Source organism: Mauremys reevesii, linkage group 4, assembly GCF_016161935.1.
Source record: "Mauremys reevesii isolate NIE-2019 linkage group 4, ASM1616193v1, whole genome shotgun sequence".
NCBI lineage: Eukaryota > Metazoa > Chordata > Testudines > Geoemydidae > Mauremys > Mauremys reevesii.
Window position 1 is genome coordinate 115,814,535 of NC_052626.1, and position 24,956 is coordinate 115,839,490.

At 48.0% G+C, this 24,956-nt stretch overlaps 2 protein-coding genes across 6 annotated transcripts in view; both read right to left on the reverse strand.

The window, feature by feature from the left end:
- PGGHG (protein-glucosylgalactosylhydroxylysine glucosidase) overlaps positions 1–8,171 on the reverse strand; it is a 31,519-nt gene extending 23,348 nt beyond the window's left edge. For 3 of the 5 annotated variants that reach the window (XM_039535683.1, XM_039535682.1, XM_039535678.1), the window contains exons 1-6: positions 7,916–8,171; positions 6,162–6,423; positions 3,918–4,128; positions 2,378–2,813; positions 1,337–1,456; positions 1,068–1,199 (exon numbers count right to left, since the gene is read on the reverse strand). In XM_039535683.1, the coding sequence (XP_039391617.1) occupies positions 1,068–1,199; positions 1,337–1,456; positions 2,378–2,813; positions 3,918–4,128; positions 6,162–6,414 (1,152 nt within the window). In that variant the 5' untranslated portion in view covers positions 6,415–6,423; positions 7,916–8,171. Of the gene's footprint in view, positions 1–1,067; positions 1,200–1,336; positions 1,457–2,377; positions 2,814–3,917; positions 4,129–6,161; positions 6,424–7,062; positions 7,100–7,123; positions 7,253–7,915 lie in introns of those variants that run through there. The other 2 variants (XM_039535679.1, XM_039535681.1) reach the window with 2 other exon arrangements.
- Positions 8,172–14,044: 5,873 nt separating this feature from the next.
- LOC120403986 overlaps positions 14,045–24,956 on the reverse strand; it is a 60,503-nt gene continuing 49,591 nt past the window's right edge. Inside the window, exons 18-23 of the mRNA XM_039536004.1 lie at positions 21,820–21,990; positions 20,648–20,818; positions 19,680–19,850; positions 18,997–19,167; positions 16,788–16,958; positions 14,045–15,140 (exon numbers count right to left, since the gene is read on the reverse strand). Of these exons, the coding sequence (XP_039391938.1) occupies positions 15,008–15,140; positions 16,788–16,958; positions 18,997–19,167; positions 19,680–19,850; positions 20,648–20,818; positions 21,820–21,990 (988 nt within the window). The 3' untranslated portion in view covers positions 14,045–15,007. The remainder of the gene's footprint in view (positions 15,141–16,787; positions 16,959–18,996; positions 19,168–19,679; positions 19,851–20,647; positions 20,819–21,819; positions 21,991–24,956) is intronic.

Sequence of the window (24,956 nt, forward strand, 5' to 3'; positions counted from 1 at the left end):
GTTTGTTAACCTAGGGGTTTGAGCATCTACACTCATTTGTAACACCAGGGTAGAAATTGTTGAACCCTGGGTCCCAACCTGGGGCTCCAGCGTCTACACTGCTTTATGTGGCCTCAAATCCAATCACCCATATGCCAAACATGCTAGTGTCCTCCCATAGTGTGGTTGCTCTAGCCCTTTATTTGTGGTGCCATTTGGGAAAACTTGACTGATTATCCAGAAGAAAAAAAAAGTCATCCCATGGGATTGTGGTATACCTTTGGCAGTCTTGCAGAGAATAAGTCTAACAGGTCTGTGTCTACACTGCAAATTAATAGGGCTTGAACCCTGGGTCCTAGCTTGGTTCAGGCTTGGACCCTCCACACCAATGGGGTCCTGGGACACTGGGTCTGAGCCCTGGATTAGCACAATTTGTGTGTAGATGGAAGGGTTAGGCTTGAGCCTAAATTCTAACCCTGGGCTTACAATGCGGTGTTGACATACCCTTAAAAGGCTTCATGTCAGCCCCACCCACTTTTGAGAAGACAGGTTTCTAACTGGATGACAGAGAAGACTGACAGCTGCAAAAATCAATGGGGGGTATTTAATGCTTCTCTTTAGTTGAGGTTCTTTAGCTCCTACTCAGAGAGCGTTTAGACTCAGAGCAAGGGAGACATGAGAAAGATAAATGTAATACTCAGGGCACGAGGAGAGCAGCAGGGCTGTTAGGGGATCCAGGAGACTCTGGTGACTGGTTGTACCAGCAGTAGTTAGGGGAAGGGGTAAAGAGAGACTAGTCCAGGGTTGAAAAGCAAGATGCTGAAGAGTGAAATAAGGAACAATCCCTGAGAAGCAGGCGTTGAAGAAGGGCCACTGTAGATTGTGGAGAGCCTAGTCAGGGAGCGTTACTGGCTGCTGTGAATGGGAGAAAGGACAGCAGAGAAAATCTGCTCTGGGAGGGGAGGAGCAAAGTGACCAAGGACTCCATCCAAGGAATTGCCCAGTAGACTGGTAGATTTGGCCACTGGGCCTGCCCTGTTTCTGGCACCATCCTCATACCTGCACCACACCGCGCATGTCTTGGTTACCTGTGTGGCATGATAATACTGCTCAAATGCCAGCAAAACATCCCCATTGATGTGAACTTCTTGAGTTCCATAAATCTCTTCAGGGCAGACTTCCTGGCCCGTGGCTGCGCTCTCCCAAGGGAACTTAGCACCCTGCCGGAAAAAATATCCCCCGGAGAGGCTGAGCATGACCCTCTGACCGGAACAGATCAGGGCAAGCTAAATATCAAGAGGTTTATTTCCTTTGGTGGCTGTCGTCTCTGTTCGTTTTCTGACAAGTCTGTTCCTACCTTGTATCCCTGCTCCTGGGCGTTCTTCAGGGCTCCGCCTAGTGCTCGAATACGGTACTTCAGGATGGCTCGGGCTGCTTCAGGGTAAAATAACAGGATGTTTGGGTATACCCACGTGTCCTGGAAACAGAAAATGAGTCTGTATAAGGTCAGACACTTAGTGAAACTAGGGGAGGTTAGGACAATGAGTATGCCAGGACCCAGAGAGAACACCAGGCCCAGGGCTTGCCCCCCTAGCCTCTGAATATTGTGGGATCTGTACTCCTGGAGCCGCTGAGGCCCTGCCAACACAACCACTGTTAACTGTGCATGTAAAACTGGCTAGTTACACTGTCATCTTAGCTCATTAAAAGTAACATGGTTGAGTTGTATCCACACAGGAGCATTTCTGCCCTCACGTCCATGCTGGTGTCACCATACCTGCGATGCTCCCAAGCCCTGTTTGTATCAGAGTATTCTGGGGGAATCCAAGCAGTTCTCCCATAGTGCCCTAGTGTGGGGCAGAGAGCCTGGAGGATGTTCCCATGCAGCAGCAGCATGTGGGGTTGTTCCACCCCACAGATTGCTAGGAAGAAGGGCCATCCAAACCAGTTCCAGAGACCTGGTGTAACTGCTGCCCACACTACAAAATAGTCCGTGCAGTGAGCCAGTTATAGGAAGAAAACCGTGTACTGATCTAAGCCTCCGGCGGGGGGTGGGGGGGGGGGAAACACTCTGAGCTGGCCATGGTCACCACACTAAACATACTTAGAGGCAACCCTGCCAAGAATGGGTTATGAATCTGGCTATAGGGACAGGGTATGGGTTCAGCAGGTTCTACATCCCACCATACTCCTGCCATTAGTTGTCTTCCCAGCCTCCGAGTGCTGTAGGATACACACCCCAGAGCACAGTGACCAAGATTTGCCCTATCAGCCTCCCAAGATGTAGACTGTCGCCACGCCTCCCATCCAGTGCCGTGTTTCCCACTCCCAGGCTGGAGTGCTGTAGCATGTCTGATCCCCAGAATGGAATTATGGGCTGCAAGCCTCTGTAGCCCACCTGGTCCCAGAAGACGTGCCCCCAATAGTCTTCTCCCTGCGTGCCATTGGATAACCCGCCAGGGCTGATTCCATGGAACAGGAAGTCAGGAGAATCCAGGGGAGGAATTGCACTCAGCAGGTAATAGAGACAACCATACAGGGCCTGCCTCAAAGGGAGAGGTCCATCTATATCGACCCGGCATCCTTTCCAGAGTGCTGCCCAGGCCTGGGTGTGAGAGGAGTATAAGGAGCCAGCAGCAATCAGGGACGTTCCTTCGCTAAAGCACCTCTTCACTTCCTCTTCACTCTCTGCCACGGAGGCCAGGAACTCCCAGGTTCTCTCCTGCTCCTCCTCTGGCAGGGTCACAGCCTGCGGCACTGGAGTCCAAATCATGTGCACCGTGGGCTGGGGAGCCCCCTCCACCTCGGGGATCAAAGTTTTCCCATAGATATATCTGCAAGGTACAGCAAATAGCATGGGAAATTGCAGCTTCACCTCAGCAGCCAGAGAGGGGTCACAAAGTGAATGTCTCAAGGGGCCAGATCCTCCGCTGGTATAAATCAGTGTAGTTCCGTTTACTCCAAAATAGTTACGTCAATTCATAGTAGCTGAAGATCAGGCCCATACTGTTGTGTGGAATGGGCCTTCCTTCCTCCCCCAGCCCATTTAGCTAAGAGGGATTCTCACCACCAGAGAGAGCTTCCGAGTCTGAAATGTACCAGGACTCTCATTCCACTGTTATTAGCAAGAGCTGTGGAGCACAGTGTAGGGGTGGTGAGACGAGAGACCAGTAGACATGGAGGGGAAATAGACAGATGACCCAGAGTAGGGGAGAGTCCAGGGTTCCCATTTACACCCCCTCTTTCCTCCCCTGGATTGTCTCGTTGGCCCAGATCCTTTAAGGTATTTAGGCTTCCAACTTTCATTCATTTCAAGCCTAAATACCTTGTGCTCTCTTCCCCCTTCAGATTGTCTTTCTCTCCACACCCCTGGTGGGAAAATATAGCAAAATGCCCATGGCAAGATGCCCCACCTCTGGGCGGCACCTGCCTGCAATGGGACACTGAACAGCTTGAAGTTTACCTCCTGGCTGGCACCACCTGATGGGGTGGGGGTGGGGCTGTCTCCGTCAATTAAATTAACACCCTCCTGCTCCCGAACATTGAGTAAACATCAAACAGGAAATTGAAGAAATCCTGACTTAGGTTGAGCTGGACTCTAGAACGCTCAGCTTTCCAGACTCTCCCTTCTCCCTCCATTCTAGTCAGTGGCTGTTGTGGCTGATACGTCTGTAGCTGTGACACGTGGCATCTGTTGCCGTGGCACCACTAAAAGTACCAAGGGCCTGAGGCAGCTCCCAGGAGCCTGACTCTCAGGCTCAGGCCCAGCCCCTCTGGAGCATGGATAAAGTTGCTCAGAGTCATTCTGGCCTCTCAGAACCCCAGCCATTGTCTTAGCTCTGTTTTTATCACCCATTTGAAAGTTGGAAAGAGGGCGAGTCCTTTTGTTCCTCAGGCCACATCCCTGCTGGGTACCACCCTACCATGACCACACTCACTGAGCTCCCTGGAAGTCCTGCCCCTTGTGCAAGTCCAGGTCTCGGCTCTGTGGTGTGAACTGCATCTGGAGCTGCACGGTCACTGGTGGGCCTTTGGTAGTCGATCGCTTGATGGTGATGCTGAAGGCCAGCAGGTGTACGAGGGAGTGGTGGGCATAGATCCTGTGGGTAGCGGTGTAACCTGGCAACTGAAGCAAGTGACTGAAAGTTCCTGCAGACACAAACAGAGTTATCATTTGGAGCTTCCGCTCTCAGATATTCCTGCCTATTCTCTAAATCTAGGGCCTGATCCTGCTATCGGATCTGGTTGGGTGCAGATCTGTGCCTGTATGGAGCCCTGTTTGGAGCAGGGAGAAAGGACAGTCGGAGGTACCATTGTAACAGGTACATAAAGTGCACATGGGCCCAGAGTCTCAAAGGTATTTAGGCACCTAACGTCTATTGATTTCAATGGGAGTTAGACAGCTAAATACCATTGAGAATCTAGGCCATAGAACCTACAGGAAATATGATCCTCCCCAGTTAGTTTAAACCCAGCAGTGATTTATTATCAAAGCAAGAAATGAGCCAGGACTAACCCTCAAAACTGAACTCTGGATCCAAATCTCACAAGCCTGATTCTCCACTTGCTCCTACCAGCTTTATGTTGTAACTGAGAGCAGAATCAGCCCAGTGTCTCCAAAACAGAGCTACCTAAGTACTCAAAACGCTGGATCTTAACTCTCCCAAACTTCGGATTTCAAGATCTGGACCAAATTCAAAAACTTTTTCAAGTGCCAGTTTTTTAGAGTGTGATAGAGTAAGCGAGGTTAGATCCAAACTGCGAAGAGGGAGCCTAAACTGGATCAATTTCTGATGTTGTGATCCGGAATCTTTTTTCTGTCCGCTCCATTGTCTCTGCTAGTACTGGAACCATTTTATCCAAAAATGTTTAAACATGGTAATATAGTTTACCAGGACAGAGCAGCCATGGAAGGAATTATGTTATAAATTGGCTTGTCAGAATTCAATTTTTTTTAGAAATAATTTCAACTAGTAATATCAATGTTTATTTTTAAGCACTTTTAAAAGCTATTTAAATGGAAGGGTTAGATAATTATTTAATGACAGGAGACATTGAGATTCAAAAAGCTAAAGTGTTATAGCATCACATGTCAAAATATACAAAGTAAATAGCCTTAACTCAAACTCATACATTCTCAAGAAGCATTTTTCCTACATTTCCTATCTATAAATTTCAATGATTATCAATGGAAATATTTTTTCATCAGTTTGTCTGTGAAATCAACATTTATTAATAAAAATTGAATCCTTCCAAGCCCAGTTATAAACTGTTTTACCGAACGTCATGGTTAAACATCATTTGCTAGCATGTTTCCAGCAGGTGCATAGACATGGCATAAACACTAGTGTCTTATTCTCAGCTAAAGGGAAATTGACCAACCTTAAAAGTGTAATGCGAAGGTGGAAAAAGTCAGCGTCCAGTATAATCAAGCCTTACAGCTTTCTATGTATGTGTTTATTTTTAAAGACATTTAGCCACTATTCTGTGAAATTTGCCCCTAAAATGTACATGTGAGTGCTCCTTGCTGGCTCTGCAGAAGCCATTCACTGTTCCCAGACTGTGGGGTACTGAAAACTGTGTTTAAAGTGTAAGCTATCACTTTAAATTTCTGAGGGGTTTCCTGGTCCTGCTTGCAGGCTAGTGGGCTCTGTAGGGAAACATGCCATCATCAGACTCAGTTCTGCAGACAGACAGCCTAGAGTAAGGTGGGATGAGTTGTGCCTCTCTTTTTTAGGGAGCAGCCTGCTTTGTCTCTCTCTGTTTTGGGTTTTTTGCATATGATTGTTTTGAATTCTAAGAAATAAAGTAGTTACATTGCAACCCTTCCAACAAGAGTATTTTATCCTTTTTATCTGTCTTCACTGTGTATATGCCATGAACATAGCACAGACTTATGCATGCTTTTGACCAATCACTGTCCATGATGCCATGCACACAGCAAGAAAGAAACACAAAACCCTTCTCCTTTATGGCACTGTTAGAAACATGGGGCCAAGAATGGAGGAGAGAGAATGTGTTGATCCGATCACATAGAAAATGAAAACATTGGTAGGGGGATTTAGAGATTTAGCTTCTAAGAGGGAGTCACTGACAATGAGGAAAAAAGAAAATCAGGCAAACAAAACATTAAAGCACAAGAACGTAGTTGCTACTTGGGAGCTGAGGCTCTGCCTGTTTACCTGTCCTGGTGTTCAAGGTGAAGGTCTCTGTCAGTCCATTCTCACCAAGCACATTGATTCTGACGTTGACAGGGCTGGGGACATCGGCACGGTGAGTGTCGCCCACTGCCCCATTATACACCCCGTTTACATGGAAGATGTCCCTATAAACTCGGGTGCCCAGGTAGGCATTGGTCACTGTCGCAAGGAGGCGGGGATCTGAGGGCAGAGTGCTGGAGGTGAACACAGCAGGATCTGTCCCACCATCTGCCATTGCTACTTCCTGTAAACAGGGAACAAACAGAATCAGAGATGAGGATTAAATAAAACAACACCATACAGTGAATTTTTCTCAAAGACAACCCTGCACCCCCACAATCTTATTGCAACATTATCATGGTGCCTGGCTGAGACTGCAGAATGCATTCAGGATGCTAGATGGAGTTGGTCCTGCATTGCTTGTGGGATGAGGAAATACCCCATTTGTTTGGTGGCAGATCAGTGAAGGGGTATTAGGAAGTTGCCATGATTTGTAGTTGGTGGCAGGGCATTTCTGAGTGAGAATGGTGTGTGGAGCATGGTTATTTTCAATTTCTCAGGCCTCTATGACTTCTAGACTGGAATAGCCATATTGCAAGTCAGGGTTAAGGTGCATTGGTAGAATTGTGGTGAATCTACCACTGGAACAGCAGCTGCTGTTGCAGGTTAGGACTCAGGTGAACTGGTGGGCCTGTGTGGGGCCCAGAACTGGAAGCAGAGTGCTGCAGGGGCAATCTGCATTCTCTCCCTGGAAAGTAAAGACTGGCCCAAGGATGAGGAGGAACCAGGAGGGAGCCTGCACTCATTGCATCTTAAAAACTATTCAAAAACTCCACCTGACAAGGAAAACTACTAGCTGCAGCTCACGTGACAATCCTCTCACCTGGCGATGGAAATCATGCCCATGCCCGGTTCTGTAATGCACTCCAGGCAGTCATTCTTACCTGTGGAAAGTGGGCGCAAAATACTACCAAGTCACGCTCTAGCTCAAACAGGAATTAATTTGGGGGAATTCCTGTGTCATACAGGAGGTCAGACTAGATGATCACAATGATCCCTTCTGGCCTTGGAATCTATGAATCAACGAACAGAAGAATTTTAGACCCACTTTGAACTAAGTAAATGGTTACAAGGCGCCAGTCGAGAATCAGGCACAACATTCTATTTCAAATGAAAATGCTTCTGTCGGAATGTCGTAGGAAAATTCAAATGGCTGATTCCTACTCCCTCCCTGCCTGCATCTTACTGCAATGGATGTCTCCCTTCTCTTCTAGATAGTCACTGCGCCTGTTTGTTTTGGGAGAGAGACACAATCCCATGGGAGACTTTGAACTTAGGGATCTGGTCCAACTCCCTTTGAAGTTCACAGCAGAGTAAGATCAAGGCAAGCCTGGGTAGTTTTTTTCTCTGTAAGGGCTAGGCGTGCAAGAACTTGGCAGGCCAGGCCAGGATTCATAAGTTGCTGCCTGTTTGGGACCTTGAGTAATGAGAATGCAGCCGGGCGGCATCTCCCCTGCTATTAATCTCTCTCTCCCAGTGCCAGGCTGGCAGTACTGGAAATCCCTCCCTCTGCTCATGGCTGGCAGCTCTCCTCTCCTGTCAAACTCTCCTAGCAGTTTCCCGCCTGTAAATGCCTCTCTGTGCTCGTGCCTGGCGGCCCCCAGGAATCAGCCAGGCAGAAAACATGACCCACAAGGTTTCAGGGAGAAGTTGAAAAGTTAAATATTGTATCTTGCCTTCTCCTTCAGGGCTCGGATGGACTCTGGCAGCTTGAGGCTGCTGCTGCAGCTGCAGGATCTCCTGTAGGAGGGGCGAGGGAGGGTAGAAGGAAGTCACTGAGCGGAGAGGAGAGGAAGGAAATAACTTTTTTTGAAAGAAAAACAGTGAGACAGGTACTGCTATAGGGGGATCGCCTGACACACTCCTCTCCGGTCTTAATGCAAACAAGGGGCGTGAAGTGCTGAGGTCTTATCCATAAGGACTGGCTGTCTAGAGATCAGATTGCTGCAGGGGCTGTCCCAGACTCAAGCTCAGTGCAGGACAAGCAGAGGGAGGGAAGTCCCTAGCCGAGTAGTTTTCAGCTGCAGATTGCACAAGAGATTCCATGAGAATTGGGATTATTACCAAGCATGATCTTTGTCTAGGGACTAGTTGTTTGTCCCTCCCCGCTCTCCCCCTACAATCCCATGGGAGGTGAGGGGTGGAAAGGGGAGAAGGTGGAAATATATCACTTTTAATGGTGAATGAAGGCAAGTGACAGGGAATGGGTTCAAAATGCTGTCCCAGTTTGCCATATAAAGGAGGGGAGAGCATGTCTACACTGTGGCCACTACAGTGACACAGTTACAGTACTGCAACTGTGCTGCCATAGCATAAATGCTTCTGACACCGACCAAATGGGTTTTTCCATCGATGTAGGGAACCCACCTCTCCCGGGGTAGTTGGCAGGTCAATGGAAGAATCGTTCAGTTGTGCTAGCTGCAGCTACACTGGGAAAGGGGGCGGGGGGAGTTAGGTCAACCTAACTGCAGTGCTCAGGGTGCAACTTTTTTCAGTCTTTAGTGCCGTAGCTAGGTCAACCAAAGTTTGAGGTGTAGCCCAGCCTAAGGGTGTGTTTACACAGCATTTTGGAGCAAGTCTCCCAGTCCAGATCAACAGACAGGCTAGCAGGGCTCCCACTCACGCTCTAGAAATAGCTGTATAGACACAACTCTGAAGCTGCAGGTCAAGCTCCAAAGCGTGGTGGGTGGGGGTGGAAAGGGGCTGATCTGCTGCAAAATATCCCAGGCCTTGTGAGCCATCTGAGGCCCAGCAGGCTGAGAATACAGGCTGGCAGCATATTTTGATGATTTTACTTAGTAAAGAGCCAGATTAAAGCAATCCGGAGCCACAGGCCCACCACAACACAGGCCTCCTGGGTCCACTCCTGAGCTGTGGCCCCGTTCCTCATTTGGAGTAGCAGTGGCAGAGAGGCCCATTTCCTCTCCTAAAGAGGAACAGGCCATGGCATGGGCCCCCCATCTCTCTCCAGGAACAGCGAGGTCCTTCCCCCTTTCCCGGGGATACAGAGGTGTGCTCGGGTGGGGGGAGTAGGCCCACTGTACTCCTTTCCTGCTGCCACACACAGAGTCCTCTTCTGGGGCGGTGCCCCCCATATAGCCCCATTGCCATGGAGAGGTGCTAGAGGTGCTGTTTACCCTCTCACACCTCACAGCCTCCCTGGGTGAGTTTCCAGCCCCGAGAAGGGTTTGGAGAGCAAATCCCAGGTCTCCTGACCTCCTGCCGGCAGCGCCTGGTAGGCTGCCACCCCCTCCCCCGCCCGTGATGGCTGCCTCCTCCCCAGTGTGAGCACAGAATCCGTGAGGGCAGAGAGCCAGGCTGGCTGCTCTAAAGCAGGAGCCCACCAGGAACAAAGCCTCAAGGCAGCAGGGTGCAGAGGAGCTGGGACATGTGGTTGAGCGGAGCTGGGACACGGGGTTGAGGGGAGCTGGGGCAGGGGTTTGAGGGGCTGAAGCTGACGGGAACTGGTCTGGGGAAGTTCAGGGGAGTTGGGGCAGGAGTTCAGGGGGCTGAAGGGGAGCTGGTCCAGGGCAATTCAGGGGAGCTGGGGTGAGGGTTCATGGAGCTGAGGAAGGAGATGGGGTGAGGGAAGTTGGCTAGGGCAATGCAGGGGAGCTGGGGCACAGGAGTTCAGGGGGCTGGAGCTGAGGGGGGCTGGTGTAGGGCAGGTCGGGGGAGCTGAGGCACAGGGGCTCAGGGGCTGAAGGGGAGCTGGTCTAGGACTACTAAGGGGATCTGGGATGAGGATTCATGGGGTTGAGGATGGGTTGAAGGAGTGAGGGAAGCTGGTCCAGGTCAGTTTAGGAGAACTGGAGTGCAGGGTTGGGCCGGGGGGGCAGAAAAGCATTTATATTTCTATATCTGAGCTGCCCCATCCTCTCACAGCAGGTCTTTGCTTTGAACTGGTGTTATCACCTTGTGTATTGCACCAAGTGACCTCAGGTGTGTCAACAGCTTCTTGTAATTCTCAGGTATTAAGCTGTTATTACAGGAAATACTGTAAGCAACTAAGTCTCATGATCTGTTTTGTATTAGCACCAGTGACATCACTGTGCTATTTACTGTTTGTTTTTATTGTACTCAAATTCTTGGAAAAGAACGTGAGCCAAATTCAGCCTTGGTGTAATTTCCTTGAAGTCCGTGTCTAAGACAGGCTAGCAAGGCAGCTGGAAAGGTGATACTGGATAGCTTGGGACAGGGTGGTTAACCTGAGAGTTTTCTCTTTTCCCCATCTGTATCTGTAAAGGCTGGAAATACATGAGATGTGGGGAAGACATTTGTATAGCACCATAAACTTACCTTGCACTTCAAACATAGAAAGAACCATGGTCCCTTGCTGTGGGAGCTTAAAGTCTATGCTTGATTCTGCAAACTCTTATGCATGAGAGCTACTGTACTCATGTGAGTAACTTTACTCACATGCATAAGTGTTAGCAGGCTCTGGGCCTAAGTCAGATTAGACAAACACAAAGCAAAGCCCAGGATGACAGGTGAGGGGAGGAAATAAGGGCATTCCTGAGGAGATGTGGTATGACTGCAGGAGTGGGCGATCCAGGCACAGGGACAGTATGACAGAAGAAATGGAACTGAAAGCAGGTGAAATAAATGAAGGGGAAAAGCAATGACCAGGGTGAGTAATAAGGATAGAAACAAAGGGTTCATTTGGATCCCTTTCTGCTCTCGCTGAAGGAAGGGGTGTCACTGAAGCCCTGGAGTCTAGTAAACCAATTGGCATTTTATTAAAGAATTAAAGAAAGCGACCAAATGTCAAATAGAAATTTAAAAATACAGTTCATTACAGAAAAATTACATTATTGGAGCTTGCAGGGTGGACATAGCTGTCATTCTCAGCAGGACACTGAATCAACATATCAGACAGGTATAAAGCTATCTAGGCAATTGCACCAGGTATAAGTAAATGTGACCTGTTTACAGGTACCTGATCAAGATTGTAACAACCTTTAAGAATCAGTTTGACGTTCAGGCATTACAGCCCAAAGATCTTCAGGAACATCAGCAGAAAGTGGATCATTTCAAGAGTGATTTGGAGTGCTAGGAAGTGTGTAAACTTACCTTCACCAGGAATCTTTCACTATAATAGATAAGTGAATGCGCAAATTGTGTGTGTGTGAAGCCTTCCCCATTGCACTCCTGCACAAAAGCTTGACACAGCTGCAGTCCTTGTGCTCACAGGAACACAGACACTCTTTACTGGTACACGTGGGATGCAAGAGCAAGAAGACACTCTGAAGGGAGCACGGAGGAGCCGAGTCCTAGAGGGAAGCTGTAGCTCATGCCCAGCGAGTTAAGAAATTCTAACCAATCTTGGCTTAGGAATTGGTGGTATTTGTCAACAAGTTGCTATGTCTGATAGTCACCACACAAAGGCAATTTTAAAGCCCTTTGCTGAGACAATGTTAAAGATGCCAGCCTGAACCAGTGTTGGATGAGCGATTTAGCATGCTGATTAAAATAGCATGATTTCTGGGGTTCTAAATGTATTTTTCGGGGATTTGTGTGCTGGCTCAATCAGGCCAGAGAGCAGGGCAGGAAATGGTTTTCCCATCCTGTGAACATTTTTGAGATTTCAAAAATGAAACTGAGACCTCTGAAAATGTTCACAAACAAGAAGAGACAGACAGCCCACCCCAGAGTAGTCAGTAGCTCAGTGGTTGGGACAATCAGCTGGGATATAGGCCACCAAAGTTCAAGTCCTACTCTCAATAATTCAGGTAGATTCAGTCTCTCAGATCTGTGTCCTGATCATTAGGGGTGGGGTTGAGTTTTCTTTCTCTCTGGTTTTGACCAGAAATTCCACGCTGGTCTTGACGAAAGTTTAGTTAAAAATGATACGTTCCTGCGAAAAGTGTCTTTTTTGACGAATGAGCATTTTCTGATGAAAAACCTTTTTTGTTGAAAAATTTCCGACCAGCTCTAGTAGAGTGCATTGAAAGGGGCTGTTCTTGAAAGCCTTTTCTACCACCTTTCTCATGATAGATATTAATTTTTCCAGTAAGTCAATGGAACTACTCCAGGAGTAAGGTTCTACTCAGCGTGAGTAAGGATGACAAAATTAGGTCCTTAATTCTCTTCCTTCCCACCCAGGGCTCATAGACTCTGTGACAAAGTTCCTCCTCTACCTTGGTGGGTCCTGCGCTTATTGACAGATTTTGCTCGCCTCAGTGATCTTCCCCACAGTCTGGGTCAACTCCTCCTGTGTCTGATCAGGAGTTGGGAGGTCTGGGGGGAACCCGGGCCCACCCTCTACTCCAGGTTCCAGCCCAGGGACCTGTGGATTGCAGCTGTCTATAGTACCTCCTGTAACAGCTGCATGACAGCTACAACTCCCTGGGCTACTTCCCCATGGCCTCCTCCAAACACCTTCTTTATCCTCACCACAGGACCTTCCTTCTGGTGTCTGATAACGCTTGTACTCCTTAGTCCTCCAGCAGCTCACCCTCTCACTCTCAGCTCCTTGTGCCTCTTGCTCCCAGCTTCTCTCACACACACTTCCTCTCCTCTGGCTCCCCCCACCTGCCTGACTGGAGTGAGCTCCTTTTTAAACCCAGATGCCCTGATTAGCCTGCCTTGATTGGCTGCAGGTGTTCTAATCGGCCTGTCTGCCTTAACTGGTTCTAGCAGATTCCTGATTACTCTAATGCAGCCCCTGCTCTGGTCACTCAGGGAACAGAAAACTACTCATCCAGGGACCAGTATATTTGCCCTCTACCAGACTCCTGTAGCCCACTGGTCTGGTCTGTCACAACTCATAGAAGATTAGGGCTGGAAGGGACCCCAGGAGGTCATCTAGTCCAACCCCCTGCTCAAAGCAGGACCAACCCCAACTAAATCATCCCAGCCAGGGCTTTGTCAAGCCTGACCTTAAAAACCTCTAAGGAAGGAGATTCCAGCACCTCCCTAGGTAACCCGTTCCAGTGCTTCACCACCCTCCTAGTGAAATAGTGTTTCCTAATACTATATGGGGAGAGTATTGGTTTGTGCCAACCAAATTCATTTCTATTTCTCAAGGTCCAAGAAGAGAAATCACTTTCAGTTAACAAGATAAGAGAGCATTGTTACTGGTTAGGGATGTTTTGTTTCTTTGATCCCATTAACTTCTCTAACATTCAAGGGTATTAAATTTAAATTATTTGTCATAGCAACATAGGAATTGCCAGACTGGATCAGACCCAACGTCCATCTAATCCAGGATCCTGTCTCTGACAGTGGCCAGCACCAGGTTCTGCAGAAGAAGGTGTAAGAACCCTGCATTAGGCTGATGTGGGACAATCTACTGGCTGACCCTCATTTAAATCTCGTCCTACTCTCTCATCGTTAGAGATCGCTTAAACATGAGGTTTAATATCGCTGCCCAAAAGAGTTAGCATTAGCTGTTTCAGCTCCGGGTATTCTTCATAGCCACACACTTGTCCAATCTTTTTTTGAATCTTGCTACATTCTTGGCCTCAGCAGCACCATGTGGGGCCAAGTTCCACAGTCTAATTGCAAAGTGTGTGAAAAAGTATTTCCTTTTATCATTGTTGAATTTCCCATCTTTGGGTGAATTCCTGACTCCACTGAAGTCAGTGGGAGTTTTGCAATTGAATTCAGCTGAACCATGATATCACCCTTTAATTTCATCAAATGGCCCCTTAGTCCTGTGGTAAGAGACAAGGAGAACATAAGCGCTTGAGACACCATCTCTGTATCATTCATGATTGAACATACTTTTATTATGTTCCTTCTGATTTGTTTCCTTTCTAACATAAGCAATTTCAGTTTTTTCAATCTCTATTTGTAGGAGAGTTTTTCCTGGCCCTTGGTCTGTCTTATCACCTTTCTCTGAACCCCCCTCTAGTTCTGCAAAATTCTTTCTGAGGACTCTACGCACAGAATTCCAGAGCAGGCCACACTGTTGATTTATATAATGACATTAAGATATTATCTGCATTACTCTCTATACCATTTCTTATGCATCCTAATATTTTGTGTGCAGTGTCTGACTGCAGCTGCACATTGAGCAGAGGACTTCATTGAACTATCTAAAATGATGCCAAGGTTACTTGTCATCATACAAGAAACTCTAATTCCTCCATATGATTTGACACTGCTGTTTTTCACTTTCTCCACCAGATAGCTCTGTTGTAAGATCAGTACCGCAGTTGTACTGAACTCTATCCTTTATAGCTTTTCAGCGTATCCTATTGTGCTTTATGGAATTAGAACACAGCTGTTTTTGTCAGTCAATGAACATTAATTTTGTTATTTTATGTTCAGTCTTAAATGTTTCACAGATCAAATAGCATTTTTTAACCGACCACGTATCTATTTCTAAAGTGCCCGTCACCCTGGTATTTAGGCACACTGATTTCATTCCACTGCTGCAAATCACATTCCTCTCTGATCCTGGTTCTCAAAGGATTTGTGGGACTGACCAGGATTTGTGAAAGTCTGAACGGCAGCCAATATCCTGTGAATAAAGCTGGCTGAAATTTCTTGAAATAATTTGTTGTTGTTGAAAAATAGGCATTTTTTTAAACAGAAAAAGGCCTTTCTTTGGCAAAGCTGATCTCCAGTGATGTTATGCTAGGCCTGGAACCTACTTTGTGGGATTTTAATCAGTTTATTCATGTATAATGTTTTCCCCTAAAAGAAAAGGTGTACGTGGTTAGTTTTATCATTTGCCATTTCTAGAATGAGATGATGAGTGATTTTAAAGCAAGTGGGAAAGGGTGAAAATCCCCTAAAACGATATTCTGATGATGTGGTCAGAGATGATCTTCAGGATTGTAGTCTTCATCGCCACTATACTCTTCATCACCATTGTAGTCTTCATCACCATTATAGCCCTCTTCATCACCCTTGCCATCTCCATCTCTCTTAATAGCTTCTCCATTCAAGCTAGTGAAGAAGAAGCACAAGTATGTTGTGAATATGTCACCAGTACCCGAGATCTCAGCCCCTGCTCCCACGGCCAGGCACACCACTGTGGTCACATACATGTGGTCTGTGGTGCTACCGGAAGTGCACTTTTGGGCAGAAAGTGATTTAAATCTCTGCGCTCCCCCAGGAGCAAGGTCTGCCATGCGTGTGATGGAACCATGTATCTCTCTTCATCTATCTTCTCCTTTAACCACTCCACCCTTCCAGCCAGTGTCTGTCAAGCAGAAAAGACAAACTGGGATACTCTTTAGAGCCCATCAGTGTAATTCCTTAGTTGGCTGCAGGATTTCTTATTAACTGATACCAAGTACACTCTGATCATGAGTGCACTGTCTCCTCGGCATCCTCAGACCCTGCCTGCTGGGACAGTGGCAGACTGGGACTGAGGCCTTGGCTACACTGGTGCTTTACAGCGCTGCAACTTTCTCGCTCAGGGGTGTGAAAAAACACACCCCTGAGTGCAGCAAGTTACAGCGCTGTAAAGTGCCAGTGTAAACACTGCCCCAGCGCTGGGAGCGCAGCTCCCAGCGCTGTAAGCTAATCCCCACGAGGAGGTGGAGTACCTGCAGCGCTGGGAGAGCTCTCTCCCAGTGCTGGCGTCGCGACCACACTTGCACTTCAAAGCACTGCTGTGGGAGCGCTCCCACAGCAGCGCTGTATGGCTGCAAGTGTAACCATACCCTAAAAAAACTGAACCCCTTGAATGGAAACAGGGAGCATGATCACAAGACTACTGGCCTGGCCCATTCTCAGAAACCCACATTGGGGACGTGGGATAATTCAAAGCACATAAAGTGGAAGGTCCTACTCTAGCGGGAGTTAGCACCAGGACTGATCTGGAGAAAAAGGGCCAGATTCCCTGGCCTGATTCATTCCCTCTCTGCTACTCTAATGGTGCAAAGGGGACAGAAACTGAAGCTGGACCCATAGGTGCTGACTTCTACTGGTGCCAGAGGGTGCTCGACCCCCCTCCGCCCCCGGCCCTGCCCTGACTCCATCCCTTCCCCACCCCCTCCAACCCCCATTCCAACCCCTTCCCCAAAGTCCCTGCCCCAACTCCGCCCCCTCCTTGCCCGTATTCTGACTCCTTCCCTAAATCCCCGCCCCAGCCCTGCCTCTTCCCCACCTCCTCCCCGACCATGCCACGTTCCTGCTCCTCCCCGCTCCCTCCCGGAACTTGCTACAGCTGTTTGGCAGCAGCAAGCACTGGGAGGTAGACGGAGCAGCGGCGACGCGGCCTGCTCAGGGGAGGAGGTGGTGGAGGAGGAGGTGGGGTGTGGCAGGGAGGGAGCTTGGCTGCCGGTGGGTGCAGAGCACCCACTAATTTTTCTCTATGGGTGCTCCAGCCCTGGAACACCCACGGAGTCAGTGCCTATGGCTGGGCCCATCTTCCTTGCTGGAGATTTCCCAAGCATGTGGGAGTCTATAATAGAGCCAATGCAGCTGGATCCTAGACCATGTCCCCTGGGGACCCCAGCATAGAGGGTGTATTGGGGGCAGGGAGAGTTGGGAAAGAGGGTGAAACCAAAAACCAGAAACAACTCTTAGTCATTTGGCATGACTTCTTTCTTTCTGACTATGTCAGGGCAGCCAGCGGTCACTTACAGCAGCGTCTGCAGCTTACAGCTTGCGCTGTTCAGTCCATCACGCAGCCGTTTCATTCCCGAATCTCCCAGCGCATCGTGATTGATATTCAGCTCTGTCAGTGACTGGTTTGTAGTTATGACAACAGAGAGATCATCGCAACAAGCAGGTGTCAGACCACACCCGGTCAGCCTGCAAGAGACAGGGACATGCCAACACAGGCATACCATACATGGTGTCCTCCCCCTCCCCCTGCCACTGAAGCCAAATTCATCCCTGATAGATTTTAAGGCTAGAAAGAGCCATTATGATCATCCAGAGGCAGACTTGCAAAGGTACAAATGGTCGCTAGGTGCCGAACTCCCACTGGTTTTCAATGAGGCTTGGGCCCGTAATTACCATTTGTGCCTTTGAAAATTTCCTTTCTAGTCTGACCTCCTGAATAAGGCCAGCCATAGCATTTCACTCGCATCTAATTTAGGCCGATAACATGTGGATGAGCCAGAACATATCATTTAGGATGACATGTTATCTTGATTTAAAGGCTTCAAGAGTTGGAGAATCCAGCAGTCTGAATCCAGAATGGAGAACCCTTAGCAGTCTGTTCCAGTGGTTAATTACCTGCATAGTTAAAAAGTTGTGCTCCTCTGGAGATTATTTTATGCAGTGAGAAACATCAGTGATTTTACAAAAACAATGAGGGGACTCCTCCTTGTTTTTGCTGATACAGACTAACATGGATACCACTCTGAAATCTGTCACCATGCAAGGGAGTGATTTTACAGTGTGTTGTGCACATACTTCCCGCCGTGTGGATTTTGCTTTATGAGCACTTGCTGACTGTTCTACTTGTTTATTTCTGTGTTATCTGAAGAGGAAAAGTGTTGGCCAAATTCATCCCTGGCCTTATTCCACTGAAGTAAACTGGAGTTAAATCAGGGATTCATTTGCCCCTGTGATTCTGACCATATTAGGAAAAGCTGGTGCCATCTGAGAGTAGGTATGAAAACCTGACACTCGTCTTTCTACCCTGCTGGGGTTCGGCGGGATGCACCCCAATTTAAGGTTGGCAATTTTTTATGAACATTGCTAGTGCAATGTAGTTCATTTGAAGTTCTTGACCGTTGTGCACCAATCTATATCTTGGCAAGCAGGCCTGGCCCAACAGGCTCACACTGAAAGGGTCACACCTTAATTACTGCGTAAGAAAGAGATGAAAGCAAAAGCACAGGACAGAGACAGAGTCAGCAGAAAACACCCAGCAGCCGCTGGAGAGATGGAGATGCAAGGAACAAGAGCAGGGATTATGATCTCACAATGCCAGTGTGACTCTAATAGGCACATAGTGGCATCCAGTTTTACACTTCAGCTGAGGTTTCATTACAGTGACACAGTGCCACCTGGTGGCTTTGGGACTGTCACTTCTTTTTCTTGCTGGAGAGTTGTCCATACAACCTGCCATCCAAGCGGGTAATACTTAATGATTTAGCTGGCAGGCTCCTCACAGGTACCAAGTTTTTGAATGGATCTGTATGGGTTTAGAGGCTGAACTATGTTGACCAGATGTCCCGATTTTATAGGGACCGTCCCAGTATTTGGGGTTTTTATCTTATATAGGCACCTATTACCCTCCACCCCCATCCTGATTTTTTACACTTGCTATCTGGTCACCCTCAGCTGAACATCACTCTCATCCCAGACGGTTCTGCTACAGGGGCACCTGAGGCACTTCCCTGCTCAGAAGGCGAGACAATAAAATCAGGTGTGGACTCATCCCTATTCTCTGCACCATACCCAAATGTTCATTTAACTGACTGGACCCTGCCTAAAATTCTGATCAAGGGCTGGTACTGTCAACAGGGAGAAGCTGGAAGTGAGGTCGCGGAGCTGTACCTGTTCTGTGGTCAAACAGAGAGCGGCCAGTTTGGCACATTTGATGACCACAAAATGCACAAAAAAAGACAACAGAGACTGTCTACCGGCCTTCTGTGGGAAAAGCTGTGACGAGCTGATCCTGGCATGGATGGGGAATGGATGGGACTATCTGGCGATTCACATTGCCAAACGTAGAAAGATCCCACTGTTGCCAGAGATCAAGGAATAGCTGCAATTGCTGGAGATGTTTAATTTAAGCAGCCACACTGTGTTGATGGAGGAAAACGTGCCCAGATTAGCCAGAAAGAGCAGAGCCAAGACCAGCCAATCACAAAGGAAGCCACTGGTGACTTACCTTAGTTTCTGTAGTTTGCAGTCTGGCTGTCTCAGCCCATCACAAAGCAGCTTCATTCCTGCATCTCCCAGTTTATTATAGCACATGTCCAGCTCTCTCAGGGACTGGCTTTTACTGAGAACGGCAGAGAGAGCCCCACAACAAACTCCTGTGAAATAACAGTTTGACAGCCTGCAGGGGACAGACGGACAGAGAGGACAGTGATCAGACCTCGGGAGTCTCCCTGCTTATCCTGAGGATTCCCATTTCCTGGCACCCTCTGCTGGCCTCCTAAGCAGCTGCTGCAGTCCTCTGTTCTGAGCAGCATCTCTATGGGTAGAGTCCTGGAGGAGTCCAACCAGAGAGGCATTTCCGATTGTGGCAGCCCTGTCCAGCCTACAGACACAGAGGTCTGCATAAAGGAAAGCCCTTTGGTATCAGTGGGCTCGACCCTGCAACGCTTTCACATGGGAATGTGTGCTGAAGGATCCAGCCCTTACTTCTGCAGGCTTTGCCTCTTTATTTGAGATGCTGTAGCTAAATCCTTCCGCACAAAATATTCTCTCTTCTGCTACTTCATGTTGCTCATGCCCCCGTCTCATTGGCCCTGCACCTGCACTGCCCACGTGGGGAAACTTACACACATGCCTCTGAAATGAGCAAACACTAATCAGAGGCTTTTAAGGAAGCCGGGGAGCACTCACACGAGTTTCTGTATTTTACAGTTCTCTCGTTTCAGTCCGGCACACAGATGTTTCACTCCAGAATCCCTCAGCTCATTATTTCTCAGGTCCAGCTCCATCAGGGTCTGGTTGGTACCGAGAACAGAGGCAAGGTCATCACAACAAGCAGCTGTGAGAAGGCAACACTCCAGCCTGCGGGAGAGAGAGATGGACAGAGAGAAAAGTAACAACCTGTTTCTGCACAATTCACTGCACTCGGGGCCGGTTTCAGAGGCGATGTGTAAGCTGGTGAAAATTACATTCCCTAGGTCAGATCCAGAGTCCGTTAAAGTGAAAGCGACTCTTTCCGTTGGTTTCAGTGGGCATTGGGGCAGGCCTTCTGGACTCAGTTCTGCTCCCATTTAACCAAGTGTAGCTCCCCTTCATTTCAGTGGGTGGTGTACCCCATAGCTGGCAGCATAGGCTCTGACTCCATGGGTGCTCCAGCACTGGAGCACCCATGAAAAAAAAATAGTAGGCGCTGAGCACCCATCAGCCACAGCTGATAGGTTGTGGTGCCGATCAGCTGTTTGGAGGCTGGCGAAGGCATTTGGGGGAGGGCAGAGAGCAGTGAGCAGCGGGGGCCTTGGGGAGAGGTTGGACAGGGGTGGGAAGAGGCAAAGTGAGGGCGAGGCCTCAGGGAGGGGGCGGGAAAAGGCAGATTGAGGGTGGGGCCTTGTGGAAGGGGTGGAGTGGGGGCAGGGCCTCAGAGCAGAGAGGGGATGGAGCATCCCTGGAGAAAAATAAAAGTCAGTGCCTATGGCTGAGAGGATGGGTGATGTTAGAGAGGGTTTAAAGGATCTAGATCTCCAAATACCGCCGGAATAGCAGGAGTCCGACATCTGAATATGAGGCTGTTTGCCCATGCCTAGCACACACAGATCGTTGGTGAAAAGAGATATAGAAATACAGTATGAAGAAAATGCTCATCTACTCCAGTGGTTACTCACTTTATTTTCTGTAGTTTACAGTTTGGATGCTTCAGTGCTTTGTACAGCAGCTTCACTCCTAAATCTCCCCATTTACTATAGCTCAGGTCCAGCTCTGTCAGGCTCTGGTTTTTAGTGAGCACAGAGGCGAGATCGCCCAAGGAAGTAGTGGTGAGACTGCGACCCCTCAGCCTGCAGGAGACAAATGTATATGGAACACACAATGGCTCCACATGAACACAGCCACTTGTGTCCCTGTCACAGCTGGGCTCCTAGGAAGCCAAGCTAGGCAGCTCGACACCTGCAGTAAAGGTGTGAGTTGAAATCCAACAGGTCTGAGGGGCATCCTGGCTATTCCAACGTTAAGGAAACCAGAATAGCTCTGGGAGTGCTGGGCTGGCCAATGCTACATTCTCTGAAAGGTGCCACGCAAGCAGCCTCTTGAATTAGCCTTGGTCGTATAATTGGTGCAGAAGATGAATAGGGCTACGGCCCCAGCCCCATCACACCATGCCCATTAGAGGACTCCATGGCTCTTTTCCTTCTCTCCCATTGTGTTCTGGGAATGTCAGGACTGGGGCTGTGTGCCCCCTTGGCAAGGGCATATCAATGGAAGGATCCTTCATTGGTGCCCTTTTCCCCACTTCCACTTTGTACCCCTTGCCAGCAGCCACAATCTGGCCCATAACTTGCCAGCAATTATTAATCATTGTAATTGATTGTGACCAAGTCAAAGTCCCACAGGGCTTTATCTCCCTACATCAGGGCTTGGTAAAGTGAATCTTCCACTTTCAAAAGGAAACCAAAGGGTTTGGGACTGACTGGCAAGAGTAAATTTACTGCCTCCTTCCAGCACAGAGATCACAGACTCGCGTTTAAACGTTCCTGAGAACTTCTCCTCTGGCCTGAGAGTGCAGCATGGCCATTTTCAGCCCACAAGGGGGTTTCCATGAAACTCACTGGGGAATGGAAAACTGGGCTTCTGCTGCAAGGCTGCGTGCAACCTTCACCATAGTGTAACTAGTAGTAGCTCCATAATCCTGGGGCTGAAATCTTCTGAACTGAGTCTCAGAGCTGAGTAGAGGGCTATCACTGAGACTATGAACTGAAGTGAAGAGTTCCTCCTGGATGTAGGTTTCAGTTATAATGCCAAGAATATAACATAGTTATAAAGAAAATCCATGGTTACTTACCCCAGTTTCTGAACACCGCAGTTTTGATGTTTCAGTCCCTTACAGAGCAATTTAATCCCTGTTTCCCCCAGTTTGTTACCGCTCAGGTCCAGCTCTTTCAGGGACTGGTTTGTCTTGAGAGCAGAGGCGAGATCCTCACAACAAGCCGAGGTGAGACGGCAGCACCCTAAGCTGCAAGAGACAGGTGTGGTTACTGCTTGTTTTTACCCAGTTGGCCGCCTCCACTTTATTCATATCAGTGTATTCCTGTAAAGAGATTTAGAGCTTGATCCAAAGCCAAAAGACTCCTATCATCTTCCCTGGCTTTGGGTCAGGACCTTTGCCAGCTGTATTGTTCTTAAACCAAAGTGATCGCTAGCCATCCTATGGCATGTGCCAAACACTCTGCTGATGTGACGATGACATGGCAGAAGTGTTCCTAGGCAATTTACAGACTGGTGTGAGGGCATGTTCAAGGTTACCAGTGCTGAACAAGAGAACAATCTCAAGCCCTGCTCCTGGAAGCACCTAGGTACATGCTTAATTTTAAGTGCATCAGTAGTCCCATTAAATTCACATTTAAAACAATAATAGGAAAACTGAAGAACTTCACGTGATGTGGAAGGAATTTCTCTCTTTTACAAAAGGAAAAGACAGTGTGCAAATGGAAGGCTCATGGGAGGGTGGAATGATTCAGCAGGCCAGGATTTTATGTTTGTAACATGTTTCCTTGTTTCTCCGTGATAATTTGGGGTGTTTTGCAAGCACAGTTTTGTATCACTGATTTCAAATAATTGAAGACATTTTACAAACAAACAAACACTATGCCAATGTAATAGGGAAACTGAGATTGTAGCAGAAGTCAGGACAGTCAGAGTTATGGTTAACTCGTCCCCCGGGGCATGCCTTCTGCTCTCCCCCTTGCTATGCATTTACTATAACAGGATTTTTCATTATAGGGAAGATGCTTCATAATATTCCGTGTTTAATTAGCAATCCCAAGAGCTGAACTGTAAGTGGCTTGTATTTGATAAAGACTCAGTTGTGAAAAGCTAAGCAGGATCTGAGTAAGTAAACAGGAGAAAGGGAAGACTGTTTAGGGTAGATTTTTCAGAAGAGTTTATGTGCCATTAGAGAGGCAAGTTAGATGAGGTAATTTCTTTTATTGGACCAACTTCTGTAGGTGAGAGATCCAAACTTTCGAGCTACACAGAGCTCTTCTTCAGGGATGGGAGAGGTACCAAGAGCTTCACAGCTAAATATAAGATCAAACAGATAGTTTAGCATAAGTAGTTAGCATATATTTTAATCTAGGGTGACCAGACAGCAAGTGTGAAAAACATCGGGACGGGGGTGGGGAGTAATAGGAGCCCATATAAGAAAAAGACCCCAAAACCAGGACTGTCCCTATAAAATCAGGACATCTGGTCACCCTAATTTTAATCTGAGGGACCATTCAAGGGGAAGTGGCCCCTGCAGTCACAGGACAAACAGGGAGGTTAGTGGGTTGCAGATTGTAATAAGCCATAACTCCGGTGTCTTTATTAAGAACATAATTTTTAGAGTCTAGCAAAGTTATGGATTCAAACTTCCAGGCTCATCTTTTGAAAGCCTTGGGAAGGTTTCCTTTGAGTGTGAGGACTGATGGGGTCAGATGTGGAGTCATCACTTTGTGAAAAGAGTTCACCCACAGGTGAAAGAGTGTTTTTGTCTTTGATCATTTTCCTGTGGGAGTTCATTCGATCTGTAGTGATTATCTTGGGGCCACTAACATTCACTGAAATCCCTTAGGTACCGTATGTTTGAAAATTCTTCCTCATGTCAAATGTTTGAGGGGTTTAAAAACCAATCACTGTTGGGACTTCTTGGTTTGTTAGCAGCATTCTCGGTCAAAATTCTCCTCTGAGATTCTTGTCTAGGCTTGCACTGACTTCAGTGGGAGTTGCTTCCATGTTGACCCCTGAATTTTTTCCCTCTGGGAACAGAGCTTCCCATTCAGGAATAATGAAGCTGTGGAGCCATATACCAAGTTGGCATTTTCAGGAGCACAACCAGTGTGTCATAGACCTGGACATCTATAAAAACCATTATTCCTGTCAACCAGCTCTTTTTCCATAGAACATAAATAAACTGCTCTTATTTTGTATGGGTGAGGGGAAGCGAAAGAAGAAATCAGGTCTGTTACACTGGTCAAACATATAGGACAGGGATCGGCAACCTTTCAGAAGTGGTGTGCCGACTCTTCATTTATTCACTCAAATTTAAGGTTTCTCGTGCCAATAATACATTTTAACATTTTTAGAAGGTCTCTTTCTATAAGTCTATAATATATAACTAAACTATTGTTGTATGTAAAGTAAATAAGGTTTTAAAAATGTTTAAGAAGCTTCATTTAAAATTAAATTAAAATGCAGAGCCCCCCAGGCCAGTGGCCAGGACCCGGGCAGTGTGAGTGCCATTGAAAATCAGCTCGCGTGCCGCCTTCGGCACCCGTGCCATAGGTTGCCTACCTCTGATCTAGGATATACTTAATACAAGAAATACATTTCATAATAATGTTCTTATCTAGATACAGTGCACAAAATGGCAATAATAAATAATAATGATATATAAATATGTGTAGCTCGAGTAACCTCTGAATTCCTTGGTCTTTATCACTAACACATCATGAGGCTGGCTGGTTCCATGTGAATTAGCAGTCACTCTGCTGCTCAGAGACTAAACCCCAGTGATACATAGCTGCACATTGCTGCTAAGCCCCTGAGACAGGCCTGCACAACATGCGGCCCGGGGGCCGCATGCGGCCCGCATGGGCTCACTGTGCGGCCCACGGGGGATGAGTAGGCAAGCGGCGGGTGAGGGAGGTGGGCTGAAGAGGCGGGCGGGCAGTGGCGGGGGGTGAGGAGGCAAGCCAGGGGTGGGGGACTGAGGAGGCGAGTGGGTGGGCAGTGGCGGGGGGCACAGGTGAGCTGGGGGTGGGGGTGCTGAGGAGGCGAGCGGGCGGGTGGGCAGTGGCAGGGCCTGAGGAGGCAAGCTGGGGGTTGGGGGGCTGAGGCGGTGAGTGGGCGGGCAGTGGCAGGGGGTCGGGAGGCGAGCTGGGTGGGTAGGGGGCTGAGGAGGCGAGCGAGGAGTCAGTGGCTGACCTGTTCTACTGATCT